This window comes from Osmerus mordax, chromosome 10, assembly GCF_038355195.1.
Source record: "Osmerus mordax isolate fOsmMor3 chromosome 10, fOsmMor3.pri, whole genome shotgun sequence".
In the NCBI taxonomy this organism is placed as follows: Eukaryota; Metazoa; Chordata; class Actinopteri; order Osmeriformes; family Osmeridae; genus Osmerus; species Osmerus mordax.
The window spans coordinates 11,159,873-11,183,800 of NC_090059.1; the positions used below are offsets into that span (position 1 = coordinate 11,159,873).

Sequence of the window (23,928 nt, forward strand, 5' to 3'; positions counted from 1 at the left end):
TGTTTGAAGCCAGCCTGGATCTGTGTTGTCCTTTTTAAGCCAATCAAAGCTTGGCCACTCTGGGGTCAGAGAGTGGGACTGAGAGAGGCTAATAATTGCCTAATACACACACACACACACACACACACACACAAAACCCTACACACAAATACAAGAACATCCATATACAAACCCTGACACACACACACAAATGTGTAACAGTTCTGAAATGGAGAAAAGAGCTAAACTCGGAGACCTCTCCCTTCAGCACACACTTTCCTCTATACCTCCATGGATCCACTTATTTCCATAGCAACACTGCCAGAAACCGTCAGACTTTATGGTTGCGGTGGGTCTCATTGTCTCCCACTGATTGCAGCTGCTACTGCTGTAGAACGTCACCACACTGTCACACAATACAGCCCTCACACTGCACTTACATCCAAATTATACACCACAAAAAAACAACACACGCTGTCTACACACAATTTATTACAAAGCATACACTACAACACACCCTCTATACCAGTGTGGACAGAGAGTTGGGGACCAGATCAGGGTGATTTGGGTCCAGGTGTGGGTCAGAATTCCCAGTGCATGCTGGGTAAGTGTCAAGCGCAGGGTGCAGTGTCACGCCTTAGAGACAGTAACTAATGGGCTTTTGGGAGGATCGATCTGGGATCAGACAACACAGGAGCATCACACACACACACACACACAACCTGACATGTCACATTCACATGAGGAATGTGAAAATACTTTCATTACCTTTTTCCTTTATCATATCTCTCGCTCTCCCTCTGTCTCTCCCTCCCTTTGTCTCTCTCTCTCCATTGCTCTCTTCTGCCTTTTCTCCTTCTATGTCCCTCCCTCACTCTCCATGTCTCCTTCTCTCTTTATGTCTCCTCTCTCTCCCTTTCTATGTCTCCTATCTCATTCTCTCTCTATCAATCTCTCTCTTGCTCTTTTTACTCAGAGTATTAAAGACAGTTGGATACCTAGATTTGTGTGGTTGGTACTGAATAAAGGGCAAAAACTGACAAAGTTGGACACCAATAAAAACTGAAATAAAATAAATGTTTGTTAGCCCCCCACCCAATACCACAGTGAGTCACACACACACTGCCTGATCACTCGAAACGTCAAACCCCACCTGTCCAGGGACATAATAGACGAGTTATAATAATGGAAATAGTCACCATGGCGACAAAGGCCACAGAGCATCAGGGGGCTAATGTGTCCTTGGTCACTGCTGGGTGCAGGACGGAGGATTTCTAATGGTTCACTGACACATCAGGAGGGGAGGAGCAATAGCACAGCCAGGAACGACAGACAGAGAAATGAGTCACTAAACATTCTCCATCCTTGAGTGTGTATGTGCCGCTCTCTCTAATCTAATGAGGGCTGTGGCTGGGAATGGAGGGGCAAAGTGAAGGTATGAAGACTGCTGGCTGAGTGGATGGTTGGCTCATGGCTGGTCTGGCTGGCCGAGTGACTGCCTGGTGGACTGACTGGCTGGCAGGCTGACTGGCTGGCTGGCTGAATGCCTGGTTGAATGTATGGATGCAAGGCTGGCTGTTACGACTGGCTGGCTGTATGACTGACTGTTATGCAAGGCTGTATGACAGAATGAGAGCAAGTTGGGCAACACTTACTTTTTTCTTGTGTCGTATCTGCCGGTGGTTCCAAGACTCTGCAGAGGAGATAGATCAGATCGATAGGCAGAAAGAAAGAAAAAGAGAGAAAGAGAGAGCAAGACAGAGACATATAGAGAGAACGATCATTATGTATGTGTGAGCACGTTCCAATGGCATGCATGACCAGCATCAATTCAAGGGAAGTTCTTGTCTACATCAATGCTCTTGATGTCCAGACAGAACAGCCCTGCTCTGCCAGCAGCCTTCTCAAGTGGGACACCTGCCACAGGGATCTGTCAGTGGAAGTACTGTGTTCGGAGTTGGAGTTAGGAAATATGTTAGGGAACACGTTAGACAACAGAAAAGTTTCCCTGAGGACAGAGGGTAGGTGTGTGTGTGTCGGTGTGTGTGTGTCGGTGTACGTGTGTCGGTGTACGTGTGTCTGTCGGTGTGTTTCTGCTCGTGTGTGTGTCGGTGTGTGTGTGTGTGTGTGTGTGTGTATGTGTGTTTGATGTAGTGCTGTTTGATGTAGGGTTCTGCTCTTCTTTGCTCTGCTCTAATGTGTTATAGTCATTTCTGCTGTTGTTCTTTGTTCTATGGTGTTATTGAATAGTGTTCTACTTTGTTCTACTATCATTTGGAGCCAGCAGTGGGTCTATGATCTCTGTGAAGAAAGATGCTGCTTCCTGTAGCTCCTTGATGAGACAATCACTCAACCGACTGGCAACAAACAGTTGCACTCTGTCCTGTCTCTGTGCACACACACACACACACAACACGCACGCACATGCACCCACAGACACATACACAAGCGCACACACAGAATGTCTGGAGTTTACGTCAGAGAACCAGTCGGCTAAAACTCGATCCTTCTTATTTCCTCTCAGCCGCTGATCCTCCTGTAGTCCACCTTTCTCCAAGGACAGGCCTGATGCGCCACATCCCATTTCTTGTCTGACTGGTGCAAATGTCATTCTTGTAGTACATGTTCCATACAAGAAAGTGTTCCAGTGTTCACTCTAGTGTGATAGTGTCTATTTCGATGTGTCTCAGTGTGTTACAGTGTGTGTGTGTCGGTTTCAGTATGTAACAGAATGTGTGCATGTGTGCACGTGTGTCTGTTTCAGTGCGTATGTGCAGGGGTTGTGCAACAGGCATTCTAACAGGATCCGTCTGTTTACAAACACTGCATACGAGAGACCAGAGCTCTCTCTCTCACTCACCCACTCACTCACTCCACCAACCCATTCTTTTTTCTCCCTCCCTCCCTCCCTCCCTCTCCTCCTCTCTCAGGTACAGTTAAACAGATGGCAGCTTCACCAAACAGCTCCTGATGCTCTGACATCCATCTGTCAGCCTGTCACTCACACCGACACATTGAAAAAAAAAAAGATCAAGTGGCCACCGAGTTATTTTGCATGTCAATGTATTGTGCACTGCCTATATGCTGTATATGTGTACAGGGAACGATGATGTACACATCTACATCCTTGGGTCCCAGGCAAGACGACGCTCCACCGTGTTCTTATTTGGTGTGTAGATGTGGAGCAGGCTGCTGATATTTGGAGAATGTCACAGACTGCTTTCCATGGCCGTTCTCACCTATGCCTGTGTGTTTCATCTCTGGGATGGGCAGGAGAGCGTGTGCGTTTGCGCGTTCGTTCGCTTATGTTTTCGTGTACCAGTGTGTGGGGGAGTCTGTGCCTTTGTGCGTGTGTACTTGTGTCAGTGTGTGTGTGCGTGTGCGCTTGTGTTTGTGCGCCTGTGTGTGTTTGTGTGTGAGGTGAGCACATCTCTTCATCACTTGGTACCTGTTTGAGACAGTTCCCTAGGGGATGACCTAAAGCCCTGGGGGAGGTCCTCTACCACAGAGAGACCACTGTTTGTCTTATATAAGAGCACACATAACTGCAAACAGTTAACAGCTACTGATTACATGCAGGTACTTTTTATAAATCATCACACACACACACACACACAGCGGCAGTTTGACGGAAGAGATGAACGGCCGCAAACCAGCGCTCCGGGTATCTGAACTAAAATAACCTCCCTCCTTCTCTCTTACACACAAACACACACACTCACACACAAGTCCATGCAGTCCGTGAGTGATCAGGCCTATCCCAGACAGCCCCAGCCCTCCCTCCTCTACTTCTCACTTCACCTCGCTAATTTGAACAAGGCTTTATTTTGATATTTGTCAGTGGCTGAACTGTAGCGGCTTGTTAGGCCTCTCCCAGGGCTAATTAGGTCAGCAATGCTGGCATTCATGGCCCAGCAAGGAGCCTGGAGACAGGGGAGGTAGAGCTGGCCCTCTTGGCTGCCAGACCCTGGCACCTCCAGAACCTGTGGCTGGACGGCTGGGGCCGGGGCTGGGCCAGGCTAGGGACAGAAGGCTGGGGAAGGGATGGACTAGATTTGACAGGACTTGGGCTCTGGGACTGGAGACTGGGCTGGAATATGGTGTTCTAGGTTTGGAGATGGGGTTTGACACTGGCAGCTGGAGCTAGGCTGGGGTGGCTGGGCAGGGCAGGGCAGGGCTGGGACTGTCGTCAGTTTTGTGACTAGGGCTAGTGACGGGGCTGGGGGCTGGAGGCTAGGGTCTGGAGTGTAAAGTTTGGAGGCTGGAGCAGAGGCTGGGGCTGGGGCAGAGATTGGGCCGAGGCCAGGGGCCCCATTTCAGTACTTATCAATAGATGTTGTGTGAGACGCTAGTTAAGTGCTCGTGCGACAACTCATATCTCACATGGAGGGGAGGCAGAGTCAGGAGGTGGGACAGCGGCCATGCTTTCTGGCCTGTGTTGTTTTTAGGGATTAGTCCTAATAAGATGGCAGCTTGAATTGATGTCTCTCATATTTCACTCATGGGGCCCGGAGCAGCTTTACAGACTGAGGCTAGCTGGCCCACACCAGTCGGGTGGGCACACACTGGCTAACACACACTCCGTCTGTGCTGTTGCGCTGAATGCACACGTGCACACACACACACGCACACACACACAGTAATATTGTATTGGCAGGCTTGGTTGGTGGAGTTCTGGGTAATCAGAGCAGCCAGATGAGGCCCATAATGAAGAAGAGAGGCAGAGAGATGTAGGGATATTCAAGAGACTTAGCTCCCAGTAGGAATCATTATCCAACTGCTAATGAGCTTCATGTGCTAAAAGGTACAAAAGATACTGTGGAGCGCGCGCGTGCGAGAGAGAGAGAGAGAGAGAGAGAGAGAGAGAGAGAGAGAGAGAGAGAGAGAGAGAGAGAGAGAGAGAGAGAGAGAGAGAGAGAGAGAGAGAGAGAGAGAGAGAGAGAAGAAAGAAGGAAGGATAGAGGGAGAGACAGAGAGGCTGAGCAGAGTGATAGTGTCTAAATGAACAGCTCCAGTGTATGTCTCCTTGGGGGGGGAAGGAGCATCCAAGCTGCCAGAAGTATCTGTCTGTCTCCTGCCACCACTCAAGCTTGCCCCCTGTTGGTGCTTCAAAGGGAACTGCTCCTCAATGATGTCGGCTAAAGGCGAAAAAAAAGATCTGTTGCTCACACGGATGCTTGCGTGTGTGTGTGTGTGTGGGGGGGATTGTTGTTGTGTGCAAGGTGTGTGTGGGGCTTGAGCAACAGACAGGCTCACCAAGGAATTCTGCCAGAGACGAGAGGAATGGGAGGAAGAAAAGAGATTTGAAGAGGAGAGGAAAATAGATTGCATCTCTCTCTACATCTCTCTCAAAGGAAAGGAGAAAGAGGGAAGCCAGAGAGAGAGAGAGAGAGAGAGAGAGAGAGAGAGAGAGAGAGAGAGAGAGAGAGAGAGAGAGAGAGAGAGAGAGAGAGAGATGCTGGGGGATGCTGCCAGGAAGAGAGAGAGAGGGATAACAGCGTGAGAATGATGCGTCGAGGGAGACAGAGACATAAAGAGATGGAGAGAGAGAAGGCTGCATAATGCAGCAGATCTCCTGACAGTCATCGTCCTCCGCCAGCCTGCCACCTGTCGCTCGCTCGCTCGCCCTCTCTCTCTACTCCTGGCCACACCAAACTTTCCACAAAAACAAGGACGGCCCCTCCGCCTGTCTTTTACGGTCCTGAGGGTGAACGCCCCGGTGGCTTTTCCATCGGCAGACGAGGCGTAGCGACGGCCTCCGAGAAAAACACTGGAATATCTCTGTCACCCCGGGCTGGCTGGCCCTCTCTCACTCTCTCTCTCTCTCTCTCTCTCTCTCTCTCTCTCTCTCTCTCTCTCTCTCTCTCTCTCTCTCTCACACACACTTCTCCCTATCTCTCTCTCTCTCTCTATCTCTCTATCTCACACACACTTCTCACTATCTCTCTCTCTCTCTCAATTCTCTCTCTCTCAGCTGGGGCAGAGGCTCTGCCTTCACCATCTGTCTCCCTCCATCTTTCCCTGGCTCCTTCTCTCTCTCTGTATCCCTATATATCCATCACCCTCTTTCCACCTCGATTTCTCCGTCTCCATTTCTCACTCTGTCTCTCTGTTCGCTTCCACCCTCCGACTTTCTCCCTCGTTCTCTCTCTCCTATCTCGTCTCTCCTCCCTCTAGCTCTCTTTCTCTCTTTTCACTTTTCCTCCCTTCACCTCGCCTGCTCCCTTTCTCGCTCCCTTCAGCTGTTATTCTCTACCTTTCTATTTCTCCCACTCAATACATCACTCACTCCGGACTAACCTTGTCAGCTGAAGTGAGAATCCACAAACGCAATGACCACACACACAAACCCAACCACACAGCCATACACACACACATACAAACTCACACACACACACCCTTCTTATGTCCTCCCACCTTCTAACCTGTTTATTGGAGGGGCCTGAATCCAGGCCTGTTTCCCCCCATGTCTGTGAAGCAGGAAGGGAACAGAGAGTTCCTCCACCTGACTCCTCTCCACCTATCAGAGAAGACGACAGACACCTCCACAGCTCCGACAGCTCACGGTCGTGTCTGATTCTGACTAAACAGTGCACACTGCTCTGTGCAGACTGACGTCAAACTATTCACAAACTAGCCTTGAGCCCTTTCAGGTCCCATCTCAAGCCGTTCTCAGTACTAGTTTGGGCAGTTACATTGAGGTGATGGTGGGACAATGCCATGCATCTGTCTCTCTCTCTCTCTCTCTCTCTCTCTCTTTGTCTATCTGTCCCTCTCTTTTCATCTAGCTCTCTCTAATGCCGTGCATCCCTCTCTCTCCCTCTCCCACCCTCCGTTCCTCTCCCCCTCCCTCTTCCTCTCCTTCTCTGGCCTGTGTGGGCTGGCCATTCAGCGGGATTCGCCTCAGATAAACACAGTCACACCGGCCTCAACATCTGTTATGTAAAAGTGCTCATCAAGCCGAGCTCAGGCACTGTCTGACAGGACTGCTGCAGGGTTACAGGTCTCCAAAACCCACACAGAAACAGCACCCAGGCAAAGGTACGAGCACACAGGTACACACATGCAGACACACGCAGATACACACACGCAGATACACACACGCAGATACACACACGCAGATACACACACGCAGATACACACACGCAGATACAGACACGCGCACCCAAACGCATACAATCACATACACACACTCGCACAAGGTTTCAGTGGAGTGTGTACTATACTCACATGGATGTTCCGGAGTTTCTTCTTGCCTCTGTCCAGGCGGCTATGTCTCTGATCTCTGACCACCGGCTGCAGTAAACGGTCGTCAACGGATACCGTCTTCCTCAAAGACGCGCACCATTCCCCTCCTGCCCCCGCCGTCTCCCGCAGGGGGGGGCTGCTTCCCCCCACGCCATGGTTAGAGGCGGGGCTAGGGGTGCGCTTAGAGGAGGAGTTAGACCGCTCAAAGTCACGCCGGACTGAACCTGAACAGGAGAAACCAGAGATGCACTGCTGTCAACTGACACCACACACACACAGATGCACGCACACACACACATACACACAAACTCATGGATGCATGCACGCACACACATTTATACACACAATGTTGTAAACTAATACCAACACACACACACTACCGTAAAATGAGACCAGATGCACGCTCACACACACCCCCAAAGTCTGCCTACACCACACACACAAACACCGTACACAGAGAGACCTGATGCTGGCCTGTTTAGCAGCGTGTGGTGGCAGGGGAGAGAAGAGGACATGACTAACAGCACATGAGCAGCCAGACAGTGAGGCCTGACAGCTGTCCTGGGGGAATGGCTACCTCGCTGATTTAAAAGGCTAATTTTTCCTTGTGAGACTCCAGTAAGGACTAATTAAGTCAGTGCTCACTTCAAAGACGCACCCCTGAACATGCAACACACACACACACACACACTAGATGCTCCTCCCTCCTACCCACTCCTTCATGACTGGAAGATTTTGCCAGGTTCCTGTGTTGTGTGTGTGCACATGCGTAGGAGCGTACATGCTGGCGTGTGTGTGTGGTCTTATTTAGTAAACCAAGAAAGAAGGTTTAGGGTTAGGGTCAGAATTGGTGTTAGGGTTAGAATGACAGGAAGTGTTAGGGGTAACACAATATTGAATGGGAGGGGAATTGTTAGTCCTCACTAGGATAGTAAAACAAACCTGTGTGTATTTGTGTGTGTGTGTGTGTGTGTGTGCGTGCATGCACGTGTACGAGCATATATCATGTTTCTCCCCCAGGTGAGTTGAACACAAGACTATTGTTACAGTGTTGGCAGGATGCTCTACTCTACTCCATTAAAAATACATAAGGAGAAGGCAGCTGGACTACCACATGATAACTCACTAACACTCTCTAGCCCTGAGCTGGACCTGGACTCACTAACACTCTCTAGCCCTGAGCTGGACCTGGACTCACTAACACTCTCTAGCCCTGAGCTGGACCTGGAATCACTAACACTCTCTAGCCCTGAGCTGGACCTGGACTCACTAACACTCTCTAGCCCTGAGCTGGACCTGGAATCACTAACACTCTCTAGCCCTGAGCTGGACCTGGACTCACTAACAAACACACCTAGTACCTAAGGAGCAGCTGCTCTGTGTATTCTGTAGAACATATATCCATCAGGAGATGCCATTAAGAGCACATGTGTATGTAACCTAACAGTACTGGGGCGGTCCTTATTATCAGCTGTACTGTTATACAAGAGAGAAGGTGCTGAGAGGAGAAGTCATACAGATAATGTTCCTCTGCGTGGAGAACCAGCTTCAGAGAAGGTGAGGGAACAAATCTTTGGTCCAGTGGATATCTATATCTATATCAAATATCAAGTCAATTAGATATCTATAGTTATATCAAATCCCTGGGGTGGTGGATATCTTTATTAGAACTCTGGTGGATATCTCTCCATTCTGATCTCTCCATCTCAGCCAGGAGCCCATGACAACAGTCACCGAACATGGGTACCATGACAACAAAGGGCACTACTCTCCCACACACGTCACAGAGTAACATAATCTAGCTCTGGTTCTCTTCAGACAACTACGGGTTAACTTCTTTGGTAACACATCACGAAGGTGACCAAATCCCATGTGACTGACAGGCATCAGGAGGCAAAGAGGCAGGGCTTAAGGTTTGTTTGGTGTTGGCTTGTGTCACTAGGCTGGCTTGCATCGTGTTATTACTCAGTCCAGATACCAAGCTGCCAACATGGCAGACTAGAACTCCTAAGCCGATGTCTTCATCTATGGTTCTGCAACAGCAAACCAGTACCAGTCATGACAGGAGGTCTGGTGTACTGGAGAAAGCAGATTGTTTGACGTCTGTTCTGTCTTTGCTTTGTTCAAAACGTAATACACAAACATCTCTCAGAAGACTTCAGTCCAAATCTAAAAGAATAAACCAAAAACCCGCTACGGCAACGGTTTCCATGGCAACCGTTGCGGTGCCGGGGATGACACAACTGGGGGTCTTTCAAGAGAAAGGGATGTGACAGAAAGAGAGGAAAGAAGAGAGGAGAGCAAACAGTGAGAAGAGAACATATGGGGGGGGGGGGGGGTTCAGGGGGGAGAGGACCCTCCTTTTACCCTCCATGCCCTCCTTTTCTCTCCACTCATCTCCTCCCCCCTTTGTCCTCGGCTAGTCTGTCCTCTCCTCCCATCAATGTACTCGCATCTCCAGGGGAACACTATTATGACTAGTTAGACGGCAGGGCTTTTAACACAAGCACACGTGGTACTCTTGCAATGAAAGCAAACACACACTCACTCTCTCACGAGCATGGAGACAATACAGTACAAACACAGGCACAAATGCAAACACAGAAATGATCACCCACAAACAAACACACACACGGGTGAGATGATTAGAGACGTGTCTCTCTCTGGTGCCTGGTAGTGTCCTGAACACCCTGCATTACAGCACCATCTAGTGGAGAAATAGGGGATTTACAAACAGAGCAGAGAAGGGAAGAGGTGAGTTCAGGTGAGGAAAGGAGAGGGCTGGGGATAGGAGAGGAGAGGAAAGGAGTCGATTTCACAGGAAGAGCTCATTATCATTCTCCAGCAGGGTGGATCTGAGAGACACTAACTTACACAGGAAACTGAGAGTTTCAATAGCATAAACAATCTGTGTGAATGCCTGTGTGTGTGTGTGTGTGTGTGTGTGTGTGTGTGTGTGTGTGTGTGTGTGTGTGTGTGTGTGTGTGTGCATGTGCATGTGCATGCTTGCACAATGAACACAGATCTTGCATAGAGGAAATTCCTCTCTAAGGAGTAAAAGGACAGACGGGGCTAGAAAGAAAGAAAAGTAACAGAAAAGAAAGGTAGTGAGAGGGAGGTAGGGTCAGAGAGAGGTGGAAGGACAGGCAGAGATGGGGGCGGGGCTGTGGGGCTGTGTGGCTGTGGGGCTGTGTGGCTGTGTGGCTGTGTGGCTGTGTGGCTGTGGGGCTGTGGGGCTGTGTGGCTGTGGGGCTGTGTGGCTGTGGGGCTGTGGGGCTGTGTGGCTGTGTGGCTGTGTGGAGGTTACCTGCAGCGTTCCAGTGCAGCCCTCCTGGGCTGGCTGCCAATCGTCTGCGCTTCCTCACGTTGACCCTGCCCTGGGAGGCGGAGTCTCCCGATGAGGTCAGGTTTGTCATGTGACAGGGTGTAGAGGACAGGATGGGGGCGAGCGGTGTGGCCAGGAACGGGGTCTCCCTCCCGAGAGCAGGGGTCAGGAACAGGGCTTCCTTCTCTGGAGGTCTAGAGACACAAAGAGATACAATCAATACTTGGGGTGCACTTGATTGCCCAGAGAAATTCAAATGTATTAAAATGTCAATGTCAAAGCTGCAGATGCAGGCTGAGTCAGGATGTGAAGATGCAACGTGGCATGTCGTCAGTCATGAACTAGAGGAGAAGAAAGGAGAGAGGAGCGAGGAGAGGGATTACTCCAAGTGACTTGTCATCAGAAGGAAGCCATTAAACAGATAAGGAGAGGAGAGGACAGGGATAAATCACTTTATGACTGAAGGACATGAAACAGCTCTGACTCTCATCTCATCTAACGTTTGAGGCTGTTGCTGTCATTATCAGAATGGACTTCAAAAGGAAACAGACTGGAATACACACACACACACACACAACCTGAACATACACACACACTCACGACACAAGTACAGTGTATCAGCAGTAGGAGTTAAAATATTCATGATAAGTCTCATGGACGGAAAATCCACCAGATAAAAAAGGCCCTGGCAATACAGATGCTTGTTGGCTACTAACAGTTATACCAAATGAAATATATTCTTCAAATATATAGAAATCCCAACAAAAAAAATACACATACTTTTGTATGCTGGACTGCTGGATTGTGAATAGTCATAATAGACTTTCAGTTTGACTTCCTCAGATTAGGAAGTGATATGAAAGTAAGGATTATGTTCTGCGCAGCTTATCACAGGTTATAACAGTACACATGCCCAGTGGTACTTGTGGACGACACTATAGGTGGATAAGCAGGTTATACCTGCTTACGACAGAATACAACAGGCTTGATTCAATAGGCAGCTCAATTCCGGTTATATTTTTGAAGCTACAGTTGGTAGCTTCAGATGTTTCTATGAGACTTTACATCTATTGAGTGGTAGCATGCAGGTTAGAGGTTTGAGGAGAAGCAAACCTGAAAGTACCTGGAGGTAACGTTGTAGCTTCGACTCCTCCACGATCCCCGGCTCTGATCTCCCCTCCGCCTTCTCCTCCTCACAAAGAACTCCAGCAACTCCTCCCAACTCAACATGCCTGCTTCTCCCTGCCAGCTGTACCTCAACGCAGAGGGTTCCCACCTGCGCACCAGCGCTCGCTACCCAACGGGAGCGCGTCACACGGCCCAGCCTTCCCTAACATCCCCCTCAAAACACTACGACATGGGGACACCATTACACCTCAACACCAAAACTCCCACCAAGCACGACCTTGTTTTCCGTCCTCAGCTCAACGTCTCCACACCTCACCTGCGACTCATCCCCAGTCCTCACCGCTACAGACCCTGCTCACCTTGGTCCCATCCTCCACTAGCCTCCCTGCCCAACACTCCTGAAACCAAACGCACGCCAACGGCAGCTCGCTACCTAACGTCTCACACGCCTTGGCCTGCTCCTGCTTCCCGGGGTCTCCTGCTTCCCGGGGTCTCCTGCTTCCCGGGGTCTCCGCTATGAGTGGACACACGCCAACATGTCTGTTTCTCTGTCCTTCAGTCTACACGTTCAGAGTTGACGAGGGGTCCTCAACGATGGCCGCCATCAACTGCAAGCAAGCTTGTCTACTGGCACTGGTACCTCTCTGGCGGAGTGGTGAGGAAGAGGTGTGTGTGTGCGTGTGTGCTGCTCTGAGAGTTCCCAGGCCCCACAGTCTCTCAAGTCTAAGCAGGCAACATAATCACACATTATGGCACTGAGGTCCCCAGTCACAGGCAATGGCCCTCTCAAGTGTTCAATGCCCAAAAGGGGTATTAACTTACCTTCCCCTGTGTGTGTGTGTGTGTGTGTGTGTGTGTGTGTGTGTGTGTGTGTGTGTGTGTGTGTGTGTGTGTGTGTGTGTGTGTGTGTGTGTGTGTGTGTGTATGTGTGTGTGTGTGGCACTGAGAGAATGTGTGTAAGAGAAACACAAAAGCTGAATGGGGAGAATTAAGTCAAGAGTCAAATGGCTCTGGTGTGTGTGACAGATATCAATCACTAGGGTGCTGTAGGAGATTGGCAGTCCTGCTAGCTACACAGACTTAGGCAGCTCTGAAAGGAGCAAACTGCACTTCCAGGAAAGCCAATGGACTTAATGTTTGTGTTCAGGTGGAGTCAGGTGGCTGAACGGTTAGGGTATCGGGCTAGTAATCAGAAGGTAGCCAGTTCGTTTCCCGGCTGTGCCAAATGACGTTGTGTCCTTGGGCAAGGCACTTCACCCTACTTGCCTCGGGGGAATGTCCCTGTACTTACTGTAAGTCGCTCTGGATAAGAGCGTCTGCTAAATGTAAATGTTCAGGTGTTGGGTTAGACCATGACTACATTACCCCAGGTTTGGGGTTAGGGTTAGACTATGATTAGGTTACAGCAGGTTTGAGGTTAGGGTAAGAACATAACTGGGTTAATCTAGGACTGGAGTATGGGTTAGACCAGGATATTCAGTTTCTTTCCTGAGCAGTACAACATGTCCCTGTTTTCTTTGGCTCCCTTCAGACTCAGTTTATCAATCTGTATATACCTGCCACCTCTGTCTTAAATACAAAGCGATCCTCCACTATCCTCTTTCCTAAGAACTATAACTCCCAAAGTTTAGAACCGCCCCTTCCCCTGAACCATACAGGACTTGCAGGTCTAAATACAGCGCTCCTATCACCCCTTGTGGCCTCGAAAGTGAGTGTGTTTAGTGCCTGTTCTGTTACCAGGCCTATGTTGATAGAGTACATTTACATTTAGTCATTTAGCAGACGCTCTTATCCAGAGCGACTTACAGTAAGTACAGGGACATTCTCCCCGAGGCAAGTAGGGTGAAGTGCCTTGCCCAAGGACACAACGCTCAATTGGCACGGCCGGGAATCGAACCAACAACCTTCTGATTAATAGCCCGACTCCCTAACCGCTCAGCCATCTGACCCCCCAAGAGTAGATACTACTGTGGTTACCTACCCTTGTGTTTGTGCATCTGTCTCTGCAGTCTCGCAGCCTGTGGAGAGGCAGGGGGCAGGAGCAGGGGAGGTGCAGACGGAGGTGGTGGTGGATGAGGAGCAGGAGGAGGAGAAGGAGGAGGAGCAGGAATGCGTGGACTCCAGTACTCGGGGAAGTAAGGTGGAGGGCATGCACAGCCATGTTTCCAAGTCGGAGAACTTGGAGTAGCTCAGCATCTCCAGCACACTGTAAGACAACAAACAGGATCCACTATATCAACACTATAGGACAAAACAAAGACAACATATTCAGTAGGTAAACACTGTAGGCAACAAACAGGATCCACTATGTAAACACTGTAGGACAACACTGTTAACTACAACTGGCCTCTAATCTCTCCATATGCACTATGTACAGAATGACAAAAGACACAACATGTTATACAGAAACATACACACACACTGTAGAGTGGTACACACAGGAGAGACCCAAGCCACCCATGTCGTCTAGTAGGTCTAAGGTGCTCACCTGTCCTCACCCACCCCTGGTATCTCATCCTTTTCCTCGGCTGTGTGGAACACACATGAAGTCCTGGTCTCTCGCGGCAACAGGACACACCGCTTCTCAGAGTCCACAGACATCTTCAGCCATAGCTGGAACACACACACACACACAGGCACACATACAGCGTGATGTCAGAAGCCACCACTGGAGCAAATCCTAATCCCTCCACATGGCCAGTGTTGTGAAAAAGCTTCCCTAAAGGGTGACTCACTGGTAAATATGCCAATTTAGGAGGCTAAGCCTAACCCCAAACAGAAGGAGGTTATTATGGTAGGTAGGTAAGTTCCTTCTTCATCTGCGAATGGAAGTTTTAGGAGGAGTTAAAATAGACACCGGATGGACTTGTTAGCACACGCTCCTATAGCATATTTTGAGTGTATCCAACGATACACTGCCGGCTTCCATCATCTTCCTCCTTGTGAATTTCGACCATTTTTTATGATTCTTCTTTCTCACTTTCTCACAGAACGAGCTAACCACCGACAAAGCTGCAGGCAGGAGTGTGAAAGTGCGATTCATTACAATGTTGCAGCTTCAACATTTGACTCAAACTTTTAACTGCGGGATGTTCAAAGAAATAAGAATTACAATGTAGCCTAAAAAATACGATATTGTTTTAGTGACGTTACCGTGTTTGTGTCTTGCCCCTTGAAATCTCAGCTTTTCGAAACAAAAACATCTGTTCGCAGTGCATTCCTACCAGCTTCCCTATTACGTGTCTTTGTCCCGACAGCCCTGCTGCCTAGCAATGCAATACATCCTAAATACAGTGGAGCCGGATGCAGTTCATATTACAGTTGGGGAAAACTTGAAAGTTAGGAGAACTTACCACGCACACGCCCAGATCCACATCAGCTGGAGGTCGGACCTCACTAGTCTCACTCATCAGTTATTAGATTTCAAGTGAAGATGACTCGGACACCGGTCGGTAGGGGAGAAAGTGTCCACGGGTCAGTTTTCTGGGAGGTCTAAAACCTACTGTTAGGATAAAGAAATCTATATTTGTCCTTGCATGGGCTTCTGCGCACAATACGCGTAGCCCTTCAACATCAGTTCAAAGGAACCATTTTGGGAACAGATAACTACGGACAGGAAATATTTATGTCGTTAGGCTATCCACCCAAATTACGCCCAATTACGTGACGGCAATTACATCTGGGTATTAGGGATAAACAGTCCATCCCTTGGACTGATGCTTGACGTGACGTTCTTCTGTAGACCTACTCAAGGGAGCTCTTGGAATACACAAACACATGGCTATGACTAGGGCCTGGTGTTGTAGGCTACTGTGATTACAGTTAAGAAGTTAAAGAAGATGGGGAAATATGAATGGCCAAATGACACTAAGGCTTCAATTATTTGAACATCTATAGATTGTCAATCGTTTTTCTCCCCCCCTTTATTGTTGTCAAAAATAACCGAGATCGATTTATTTGAGGCTTCTTTTTATAATCTGTATTCACTCACGGAGCCTATACAGTGTATCATAATCAGACATATACAATACACAGTCTACTGTCCATGTTGTGCAGACTAACCCAGACCTTAGCAGGGGTGACCAACCTCACATGATCTGTGGGCTGTGCGTGAGAAAATCTGCAGTAGTGTTGGATTATCAAAACAGCAATCATCCAATCAGATTAATTTCAGAGATTATCTGACCTCAGACTCGAGGGTCAAAATGTGAGCCTATTCATAGAATCAACACTGTATGATGATATGCTGTTGTTCCATGGACCACATCCAAATTTCATACAACTTGTTATGTCACTAATAGTAGAGCACTGAAGTTTCATCATCTCATGTTTTATGTAAATTGCCACATATTCAGAACCAATGAATTGTGGTTGTGTTAATGCCACCTCGGTATGGTCCACTTGTTTCCTGAAGATGAGACCAGACCAGATCAAACTAATCCATTAATGCTTAATCTCTATCCTTTCATCCTTTATCCTTCATCTCACTTCATCTCATTAGGGATACTTTATCTCTCCTCTCTCCTCTCTCTCTCTCTCTCTCTCTCTCTCTCTCTCTCTCTCTCTCTCTCTCTCTCTCTCTCTCTCTCTCTCTCTCTCTCTCTCTCACTCTATCAACTTTTCTCTGTCTTCATGTAGTTTGAAACTTGCACCACCAGAGTGCGCCACTGTCCCATTATTGCATGTCACTGTAATACGGTCATGAGAGACAGCCTTATTTGGCTTCATGGACCTGCACTTACGTAGAACAGTGATAATCTTTCGAGTGAGAATGAACTGGTTTTGTTATATTTTCTGTCTTTGTTCACAGATAAGACGTTTATGAGAGATGTGAGTCATAGTATTCAATGTGTCCTGTTGCATATTGATCAATGTGGAGGGCGAGCAGAAAAAAAACATATAATTTTCCAGTACAATGTGTCCTTAGCTCCCACTCTAGTATCTGAAGTAAAGAAACAGGACCTGTCTGTCTCTGTGAGGCTGTGTTAGATCTAGACAGGACCTGTCTGTCTCTGTGAGGCTGTGTTAGATCTAGACAGGACCTGTCTGTCTCTGTGAGGCTGTGTTAGATCTAGACAGGACCTGTCTGTCTCTGTGAGGCTGTGGGAGATACAGACAGGACCTGTCTGTCTCTGTAAGCCTGTGTTAGAACTAGACAGGACCTGTCTGTCTCTGTGAGGCTGTGTTAGATCTAGACAGGACCTGTCTGTCTCTGTAAGCCTGTGGGAGATACAGACAGGACCTGTCTGTGGCTGGAAGGCTCTGAGATACAAACTGTAAGTTGTTTGCATCCAGGAAACATCTGGCATACTACCGATCTTAAACAGGTCAGACACCATGTTTAATATAGACAGGGAGAAAGAGTGTGTAAGAGAGAGAGAGAGAGAAAGGGAAAGGGATGGTACAAACGTGAGAAAGGATTTGACTAAGGGGTATTGCACAGCATTGCACAGGCTGTGGGAAACAGTTACTGGGGGAAAGAAAGGGACAGAGAGCAAAAGATGGAAACAGAGTTTCAGGTTTCCCTGGCGACCCTCTAGTGACGACAGGAGAGGAAACACCACCATAATTCACAGTTTCCATGGGGATTCCGCAAGGCAACCAGGGATTACCTAATTTCCTGGTTGTTCGTGTAAATATACCAGCTCTCTGAAGTAGACAGGAAGTGGCTTGCAGGTCAGAGTTTAGAGGTCAGTGGGCCAGAGAGAGCGCACTGACCGCAGGTAACACAATAATAGGGTACAGCCTAGGTTGAGTAAACCAAGGTTTGCACAAATGCAATGTCAACGTCATCACAGCGTTTTAATTCAGGATTTCTTGATTCAGAGGGAGTTAACACTAAACAAACCGAACAAACAAATGATCAAATCTGATAACAAATACAAGGTAGGACACAAATTGTCATTTACATTTTTTTTATTGAGCTAAATACTTCATGATGATTCTTCTTAAGAAGACCAGCCTGTTTTTGCTTTTGGACGGGGGTCCATGGTGACAAACTGTAGCGGAGTGCTGTAGCATACATTTACTGAGTTAGCCCCCCCCTGGCCTCCTCTGCACAGATGCTGGAGTAATCAGCCTTACTCCCGGCATGCACTTCAAATCCCCTTGTCATGATTTTGAAGAACTCCATTTCATATTCCCATCGCCCCTCAGGGACGTGTAGTCACAGGAGAGGGGGGAAGTAGAATCTGCTTCTTCAATGGAACAGGTGTGTCACTCTGTCTGTGGGAGTCAGAATACAGATGGGATTGTCTGCGGCTGGTTACCGTTGAGATCTAAAGTAATCAACAGACACACTAAGTCTTTGTACTGTTCATCCATGGTGTCATTGGCTCAGAACCCTCCAGAAGGAAGAGTTAGATGTCATCATCCCTGTTCTGGAAGCCAGAGTGCAGAGTTCCACTGACGTGACTGTCATGGTTCTGTCTGCCACAAAGAAATGTGTGTGTGATATATGGAATTTGATGTTTTCTTTTTTATGTGTTACTCAAAACTTCCTAACACTGAAACATTGCTATGTGCAGCTCTCATCAACCCAGTCCTCCACACTGGGCCCCCTTCTAAAGGGAAACAGACAGGCTTTCTTTGCCTCTCTCACGCCCCACCACAGGGCCCAGCAGGGTGGCAGAGACCCCATGAGCCCCCTGCTCTGGATCAAAGAGAAGTGGAAGGGGGACATCTGTGTGAGTGTACCCCAACGAATGGCCTTGAAGCTGGGGGAGAGAGGGACCAAGCTAGCCTCTCCCGAAGCCATCTCCACAGGCATTCCAGCAAGTGCAGCTGGCTGGAACCAGCATAACATCACACCACACTGAGAATATCAAACACAATATTATATAACATTGCATAATGCTTTATCACATACAACACTATCCAGTTGAATGGAACATTATATAGGGTCAGTCAATATAACCAAGTAATAGAATATGAAAGTAATAACAGGGTGCCATCTTTTCTTTATTAATAAGGACAGTGGAAATTAGGAGACCATCAGCTGGGACAGACATGGTTGGGATTTAAACCTTATATTTTTGGATACTGTCTCAGAAGATATATTATGCTATCTGCGGAGATTCACCAGGTCGGTATGAATGTTGCGACGGATTGAAAGTTTACATGAGTGGTAGACTCCAAAATATTATATATAGTATTTCAATACTATTATGTTGCATTGTTCATGCCTACAATTATGTAGGGGGTTTTAATATTGACAAAACAACCAAAACTAATCCCCTAGGTGTAAAGGAAGAAGGGTAAACTGAACAGTATATAAATATTAATCAAATATGATGGAATTGCAGTTATTTGACTCTATGGATTAAATCAGAGCAAAAATGGTCAGAGTAAAGTCAAATGAAATTGATATTTAATAACATTGAACTGAGCTGAAGCCCTCAGGAGATCAAGAATGTATAGAACAATGTTTCTCAATTCACTGTATACCCAGCTATTATCTGTAACAACCAATCAGACCACATCTTGGCTGTTACTTATCAACATATGCAATGAGGTGAGAGACCCATCAAGCGAAGACTCTGTCCAGCAACTCCAGTCTTTATCATATGAGAGGTGGGAGCAGGAGAGTCTCCCAGCCTACAATTAGAAGAGGCAGGAAGGAAATGTGTGTTCTTTGTGACAGACCACAGGTGGTTCTCATCCTTGTCTCCGCTCCCCCAAAAAAACACATTAGACCACCGGCGATGGGGGAAGTGTGTCTGGAGTTCACATCACAGGCAGTTCCATCATCTAGGCCAACACACAGACAGTGTTTCACTCTGATAACTCCCTCCAGATGTCAAAACTACAACATCACGGAGGGAGGGAGGGACTAGTAGAGGGTGAAGGGACTGGTGGAGGGGAGACTAGGAAACTAGGAGGGGAATGGGAGGTGCAGGGACTAAGGGGAGCAGGGGGACAGGAGAGGGGTGAGGAGACAAGGAGGAGGGGAGGTGGTGGAGAGACTATGGGGAGGAAGAGGACGAAAGGGGGGAATAAGAAATTAAGGGACTTTAGAGAGAAGGAGGGTAGTTGGAGTGATGGGGGTAGGGAGAGGAAGAGAAGGGAAAGTCTTATCCCAGCTCTATCAGAGATCTGAAAGCTGAGCAAAGACCTTCAGCCTGCACAGTTCAAAGTTCCAACCAGCTGGGCAGCTGTGGAGCTCCTTCAGCCCCATGGAAAGACTGAGGCTGGGCAGGTCAAGGGACTAGGCAGGGGCAGGAAGGAAAGGCTCAGGGCTACTCCCCATATCTACTGACCACAGAGCTGGTGTCCCTCAAGTGGACCCTGAAAGTAGGGGTTAAAATAATACACAACTTTCTCTCACACATATGAATACACACATAAAGTCTTCCACACATGCATACAGATTGCCAAACACATCAATGCACAGACCCACACAATGACCACTCCCCCAAATAAAATATTGTAATTAAATATTGCTGATGACATGATGCGGAGGACCACATAGACCCAGTCTCTCCATTCAGTGTGCAGGGGGTTAAAGTTATCCTTCTCGTTCGGAGGTAAGGGCAAGAGAGCGCATAGTCTGCGCCCCTTGCTACAAGACACTCCCACCTTCTGCTTTTGATATCCCCACACTCTCCTCTAAGACTAGACGATGTTGAGCCGTGCCAACTAAAGACTTTCTAGACAGGAATACGCGCAAGGAACGTCGCAGAACAGCTGAGGGAAAGATTAAGAGAGGGAAGGAGTCATAACTATATCATTCCTCGAATACGACTGCGACGTTATCAGAATCCTAACAACAAGAAGGGTGTGAAGGAAGCAGTATCATCCTTGTTGGTACTGGACGGACACCAGCTGATGAGTAGAAGGCTATCATACGCACTGAAGAACACTGAAGACATGGAGGGCGCTTACCAACAGTAAGTGTTATCCATTCATTCACCTACAAAGGAGTCTAGAGTCGAAAGTTGCTAACTTAGGGTTGCTATAGTACTCATAAATTGCGTTATTTGGGCGTGCCATTCATCCCAACTGTATCAGTACAACGCAACAGGCAGACAGACTACCTGCAGATAGGAGCCCCCGCCCTAACCGCCAAATAAACTGTCCTACGTCATACAGTGTTTATAACTCATATCTTTAATTTCATCATTAGACAGAAGCGTCCATAAAATCTCCAAGCTCTGGTTTCACAGAGATGTTGGAAACGTTAGACTTCGCTCTCCGGGGAATTGGACAGTTATGCCTCGCGCAGCACCGGCCTCAAGTCCAACTTGAAGCAACAGATCCGGTGATAACTTTACCTCCGTTTGCATATCGAGCTTCAGTTTAATGTGTTCTGTAATATACAGTAGATGCTAATGCATCCTCTCTGAGTCGAATGCTGTAGCATGCTCTTAAATTACGTCAAATTGGTGAAATAGTTGCAAATATATCTTCAGGAGGTTCTGTAAACACAAATGTCCTCTTTTGTCTCTCATTTGCAATGTCTACTTTCTGCCTATCAGCTCATCCTTGTTTCTACCCACTTTAGGTCAAACATGTTTACAATTTGAATGACTGACCTATTAAAGTGGATGTGTTTTTCCTCAGTTCTGAGTAGGGCTTCACGTTCCAAACGGACCTACTGCTCAGGAGGAGCAACATGTTCTTAGAACACTTTGGCTCCATCTTTCTGCTCTCTCCTTATCTCTCTTTCCCACTCCTGTCATGTCTTGGTTCATCTGAGGCTGTCATGTTTTCTGTCTTTTTCTGCAGATTTTCAGTCTGACACCGCTGATCAGACAGGATCCTCAGTTGAACCCAGAGCAACTGATCAGAGAGAATCCTCAGTTGAACCCAGAGCAGCTGTTCAGACAGGATCCTCAGTTGAACCCAGAGTATCTGATCAGACAGGATCCTCAGTTGAACCCCGAGTATCTGATCAGACAGCATCCTCAGCTGAACCCAGAACAGCTGATCACACAGGATCCTCAGTTGAACCCACATCAGCCATCCAGATGGCCCACCTCTTCCTGGCAGGTAAACCCTCCCTTCCTGACGACCCGGCAGGCAAACACTCAACCAAGGTTCCCATGACAACGGGTCAGGCGGCGTCAGACAGGAAATCTAAGGAGAAGCCGAACAACAAGGACCGTAGCAGTGACGGCCTAGTGACCACCGTGCCGTTAATCAACGAGGTCCAGCTCACAGCAGCCACGGGAGGGGCGGAACTGTCCTGCTACCGTTGCACGGTACCGTTTGGCGTGGTGGTTCTGATCGCTGGTGTTGTGGTGACGGCAGTGGCATATAGTTTCAACTCCCACGGATCCACCATCTCAGTCCTGGGCCTGGTGCTGCTGGCGTCTGGGCTGGGTCTCCTGGGCTCCAGCCTGCTCTGCTGGAGGGCCCGCCAGGGGAGGAGGAGGAGGGAGAGGAGGAGGGAGAGCCAGACCGCTCTCATGGCTGGGCAGGGAGCCATGGCCTGAGGGTTTGAGGAGCAGATGGAGGGATGGAGATGTTGGAGAGATGGATATGTTAGGGGAAAAGGGGTAAAGGTTCCCTTCAATTCATGAAGAAGAGTGACAGGGTGGACAGACTGATAGAGACAGAGAGAGAGGAGGGATAGAAGGAGAGAGACAGAGAGGGTAGATAGATAGAAAGAGAGAAAGAGGATGGACATAAGTCCTACAGTGGAAAGTTTGTTAGTTAGTTTAGGGTTGATTCCCCTGACGTGTCCAGATCTGGACTGATGGATGGCTGGCTGTAGATACAGACAGGATGGGTGAGGCCTTCCCTGGATTCTCTTCTTCGTGAGCTGGGAGCCCAGACTGTAAAAAGAATGGACGACGTGTCTCCGCTTCCTTCCACTGTACAAAAATTAAGCCAAAATATCCCTGATCTGGGTGCTGCCATCTTGCGCTGGTGATGCCAGTTGGAGCCAGAGTCTGCGCTGTAGTGATCTGGTGGTGGAGCCGCGGTATCGAGGTCCCACCCATACACTCGCCCGACCCAATCGCAAGCACACACTTATCCCTTTTTATATAGTCAAATAACCAATAACAAATGAGCACTTGAACAGACATCAGTGTGATAAGAGCTACCTAATATGACATATATAAAACATCTTTGGATGTCTTTTTTAAAATTATTATTCTTTAGTTTGGCTCATGTCCCATCCGCCCATACTGCAGCCCGCCACCAGGGGGCGATCAAGATGTTTTGGCTTTTGAGGAGCTGTCATGCAGTCCATTCTTTTTACAGTTTATGGCTGGGAGAATCAAGTCAAATTGAGTGATGGACCGTTTTGTTGATAATGTTTATGTATAGAGTGATATTGTGTCTGTGAATCTATTTGCTGCTATTATGTTGACATTTAAAAAGAACATTAAAGGTACGGCAAGTTCATGCTTTGTTGATAAATAGGCCTAAGTGACTTTACAGGGATGAAATGTAAAAAAAGTAAAACTGGATACTTATGAAATCTATCCTGTTTGGTATGCATGTAGATGCTTTCAATGTTCAAGAATGTTAACTTGCAACCCTTGCAAGGTACATTATACTTAAGTATTCCTACTCTTAATGTCCACAACAGCTTTCACATTGCTAGCATCGGCTCCTTCTTTTATGCAATATTCTTCTATACGTAATATTCTGCCCTTCATCCTTCTAGTGTCCTATTTATTACCTGTTCATTATGTGTAATGATATTTTGTCACATTAAATTAGAGATCTCCAAAGTGCCAAAGTAAGTCTTGATGTCAAGTCTCATATTTATATCCAGTGTGCAAAGGCTAGTGGTTTATTTATGGTTTGTATTTGCGTTGCCTAGCAACCCCCATACTGCAGAATTATAACACAGCATTACGTCAGCTTGTATGTGTGCATGTGTGTGTGTGCATGTGTGTGTGTGTGGTGGGGGGCACCGGTTATGACACCTTGTCACCTGGGGAGCGCTAACTTTACCTCCTCTGGAATGGAGCATTCTGGGAATGACATTGCTTTAGAGGGGTAGGGGGTGGGGTGAGGGGGAGTACAGAGCAGAGAGTCAAGGAGTTGCATCACCCAGGATCTTGTTGTCATCAGTTAGTGAGTTGTGCAGTAAGACACCAGAGACTATCCTGTCACCACAGACACATTAGGTCCCTGGCTAGTTGGCTGACTGAAAAGTTGGCTCACCAACTGGCTAGCTAGCTAAATCACAGACTTTCTGGCTTGCGGTTTTGACTGACTGACTGACTTGCTGGCTGGCTTGCAGGGTAACTGGCTGATCCTTAGTCTCTGTAACTGTATGACCATTG

General features: G+C 47.8%; 2 protein-coding genes across 6 annotated transcripts in view; one reads left to right on the forward strand and one right to left on the reverse strand.

Annotated features, from left to right (window-relative positions):
• The window catches only part of ankfn1a (ankyrin repeat and fibronectin type III domain containing 1a), a 43,322-nt gene extending 28,183 nt beyond the window's left edge, over window positions 1-15,139 (reverse strand). For 2 of the 4 annotated variants that reach the window (XM_067244933.1, XM_067244931.1), the window contains exons 1-6: window positions 15,034-15,139; window positions 14,169-14,293; window positions 13,662-13,886; window positions 10,535-10,746; window positions 7,210-7,451; window positions 1,635-1,672 (exon numbers count right to left, since the gene is read on the reverse strand). In XM_067244933.1, the coding sequence (XP_067101034.1) occupies window positions 1,635-1,672; window positions 7,210-7,451; window positions 10,535-10,746; window positions 13,662-13,886; window positions 14,169-14,293; window positions 15,034-15,090 (899 nt within the window). In that variant the 5' untranslated portion in view covers window positions 15,091-15,139. Of the gene's footprint in view, window positions 1-1,634; window positions 1,673-7,209; window positions 7,452-10,534; window positions 10,747-13,661; window positions 13,887-14,168; window positions 14,294-14,833; window positions 14,957-15,033 lie in introns of those variants that run through there. The other 2 variants (XM_067244932.1, XM_067244934.1) reach the window with 2 other exon arrangements.
• A 5,222-nt stretch (window positions 15,140-20,361) lies between these two features.
• Window positions 20,362-23,352, forward strand: LOC136950701 (transmembrane protein 100-like). 2 transcript variants are annotated; one of them, XM_067245143.1, is made up of 2 exons: window positions 20,362-20,568; window positions 21,407-23,352. In XM_067245143.1, the coding sequence occupies exon 2, from the start codon at window positions 21,649-21,651 to the stop codon at window positions 22,114-22,116; it is 468 nt and encodes a 155-aa protein (XP_067101244.1). In that variant the 5' UTR covers window positions 20,362-20,568; window positions 21,407-21,648; the 3' UTR covers window positions 22,117-23,352. The 2 variants fall into 2 exon arrangements, with proteins under 2 accessions (XP_067101244.1, XP_067101245.1); XM_067245144.1 differs by having other exon boundaries at window positions 21,437-23,352.
• Window positions 23,353-23,928: the final 576 nt, after the last annotated feature.

What these genes read in the sequence shown, in the direction of transcription:
- LOC136950701 (XM_067245143.1), top strand. Translation starts at nt 21,649, where the DNA reads ATGGCCCACCTCTTCCTGGCAGGTAAACCCTCCCTTCCTGACGACCCG.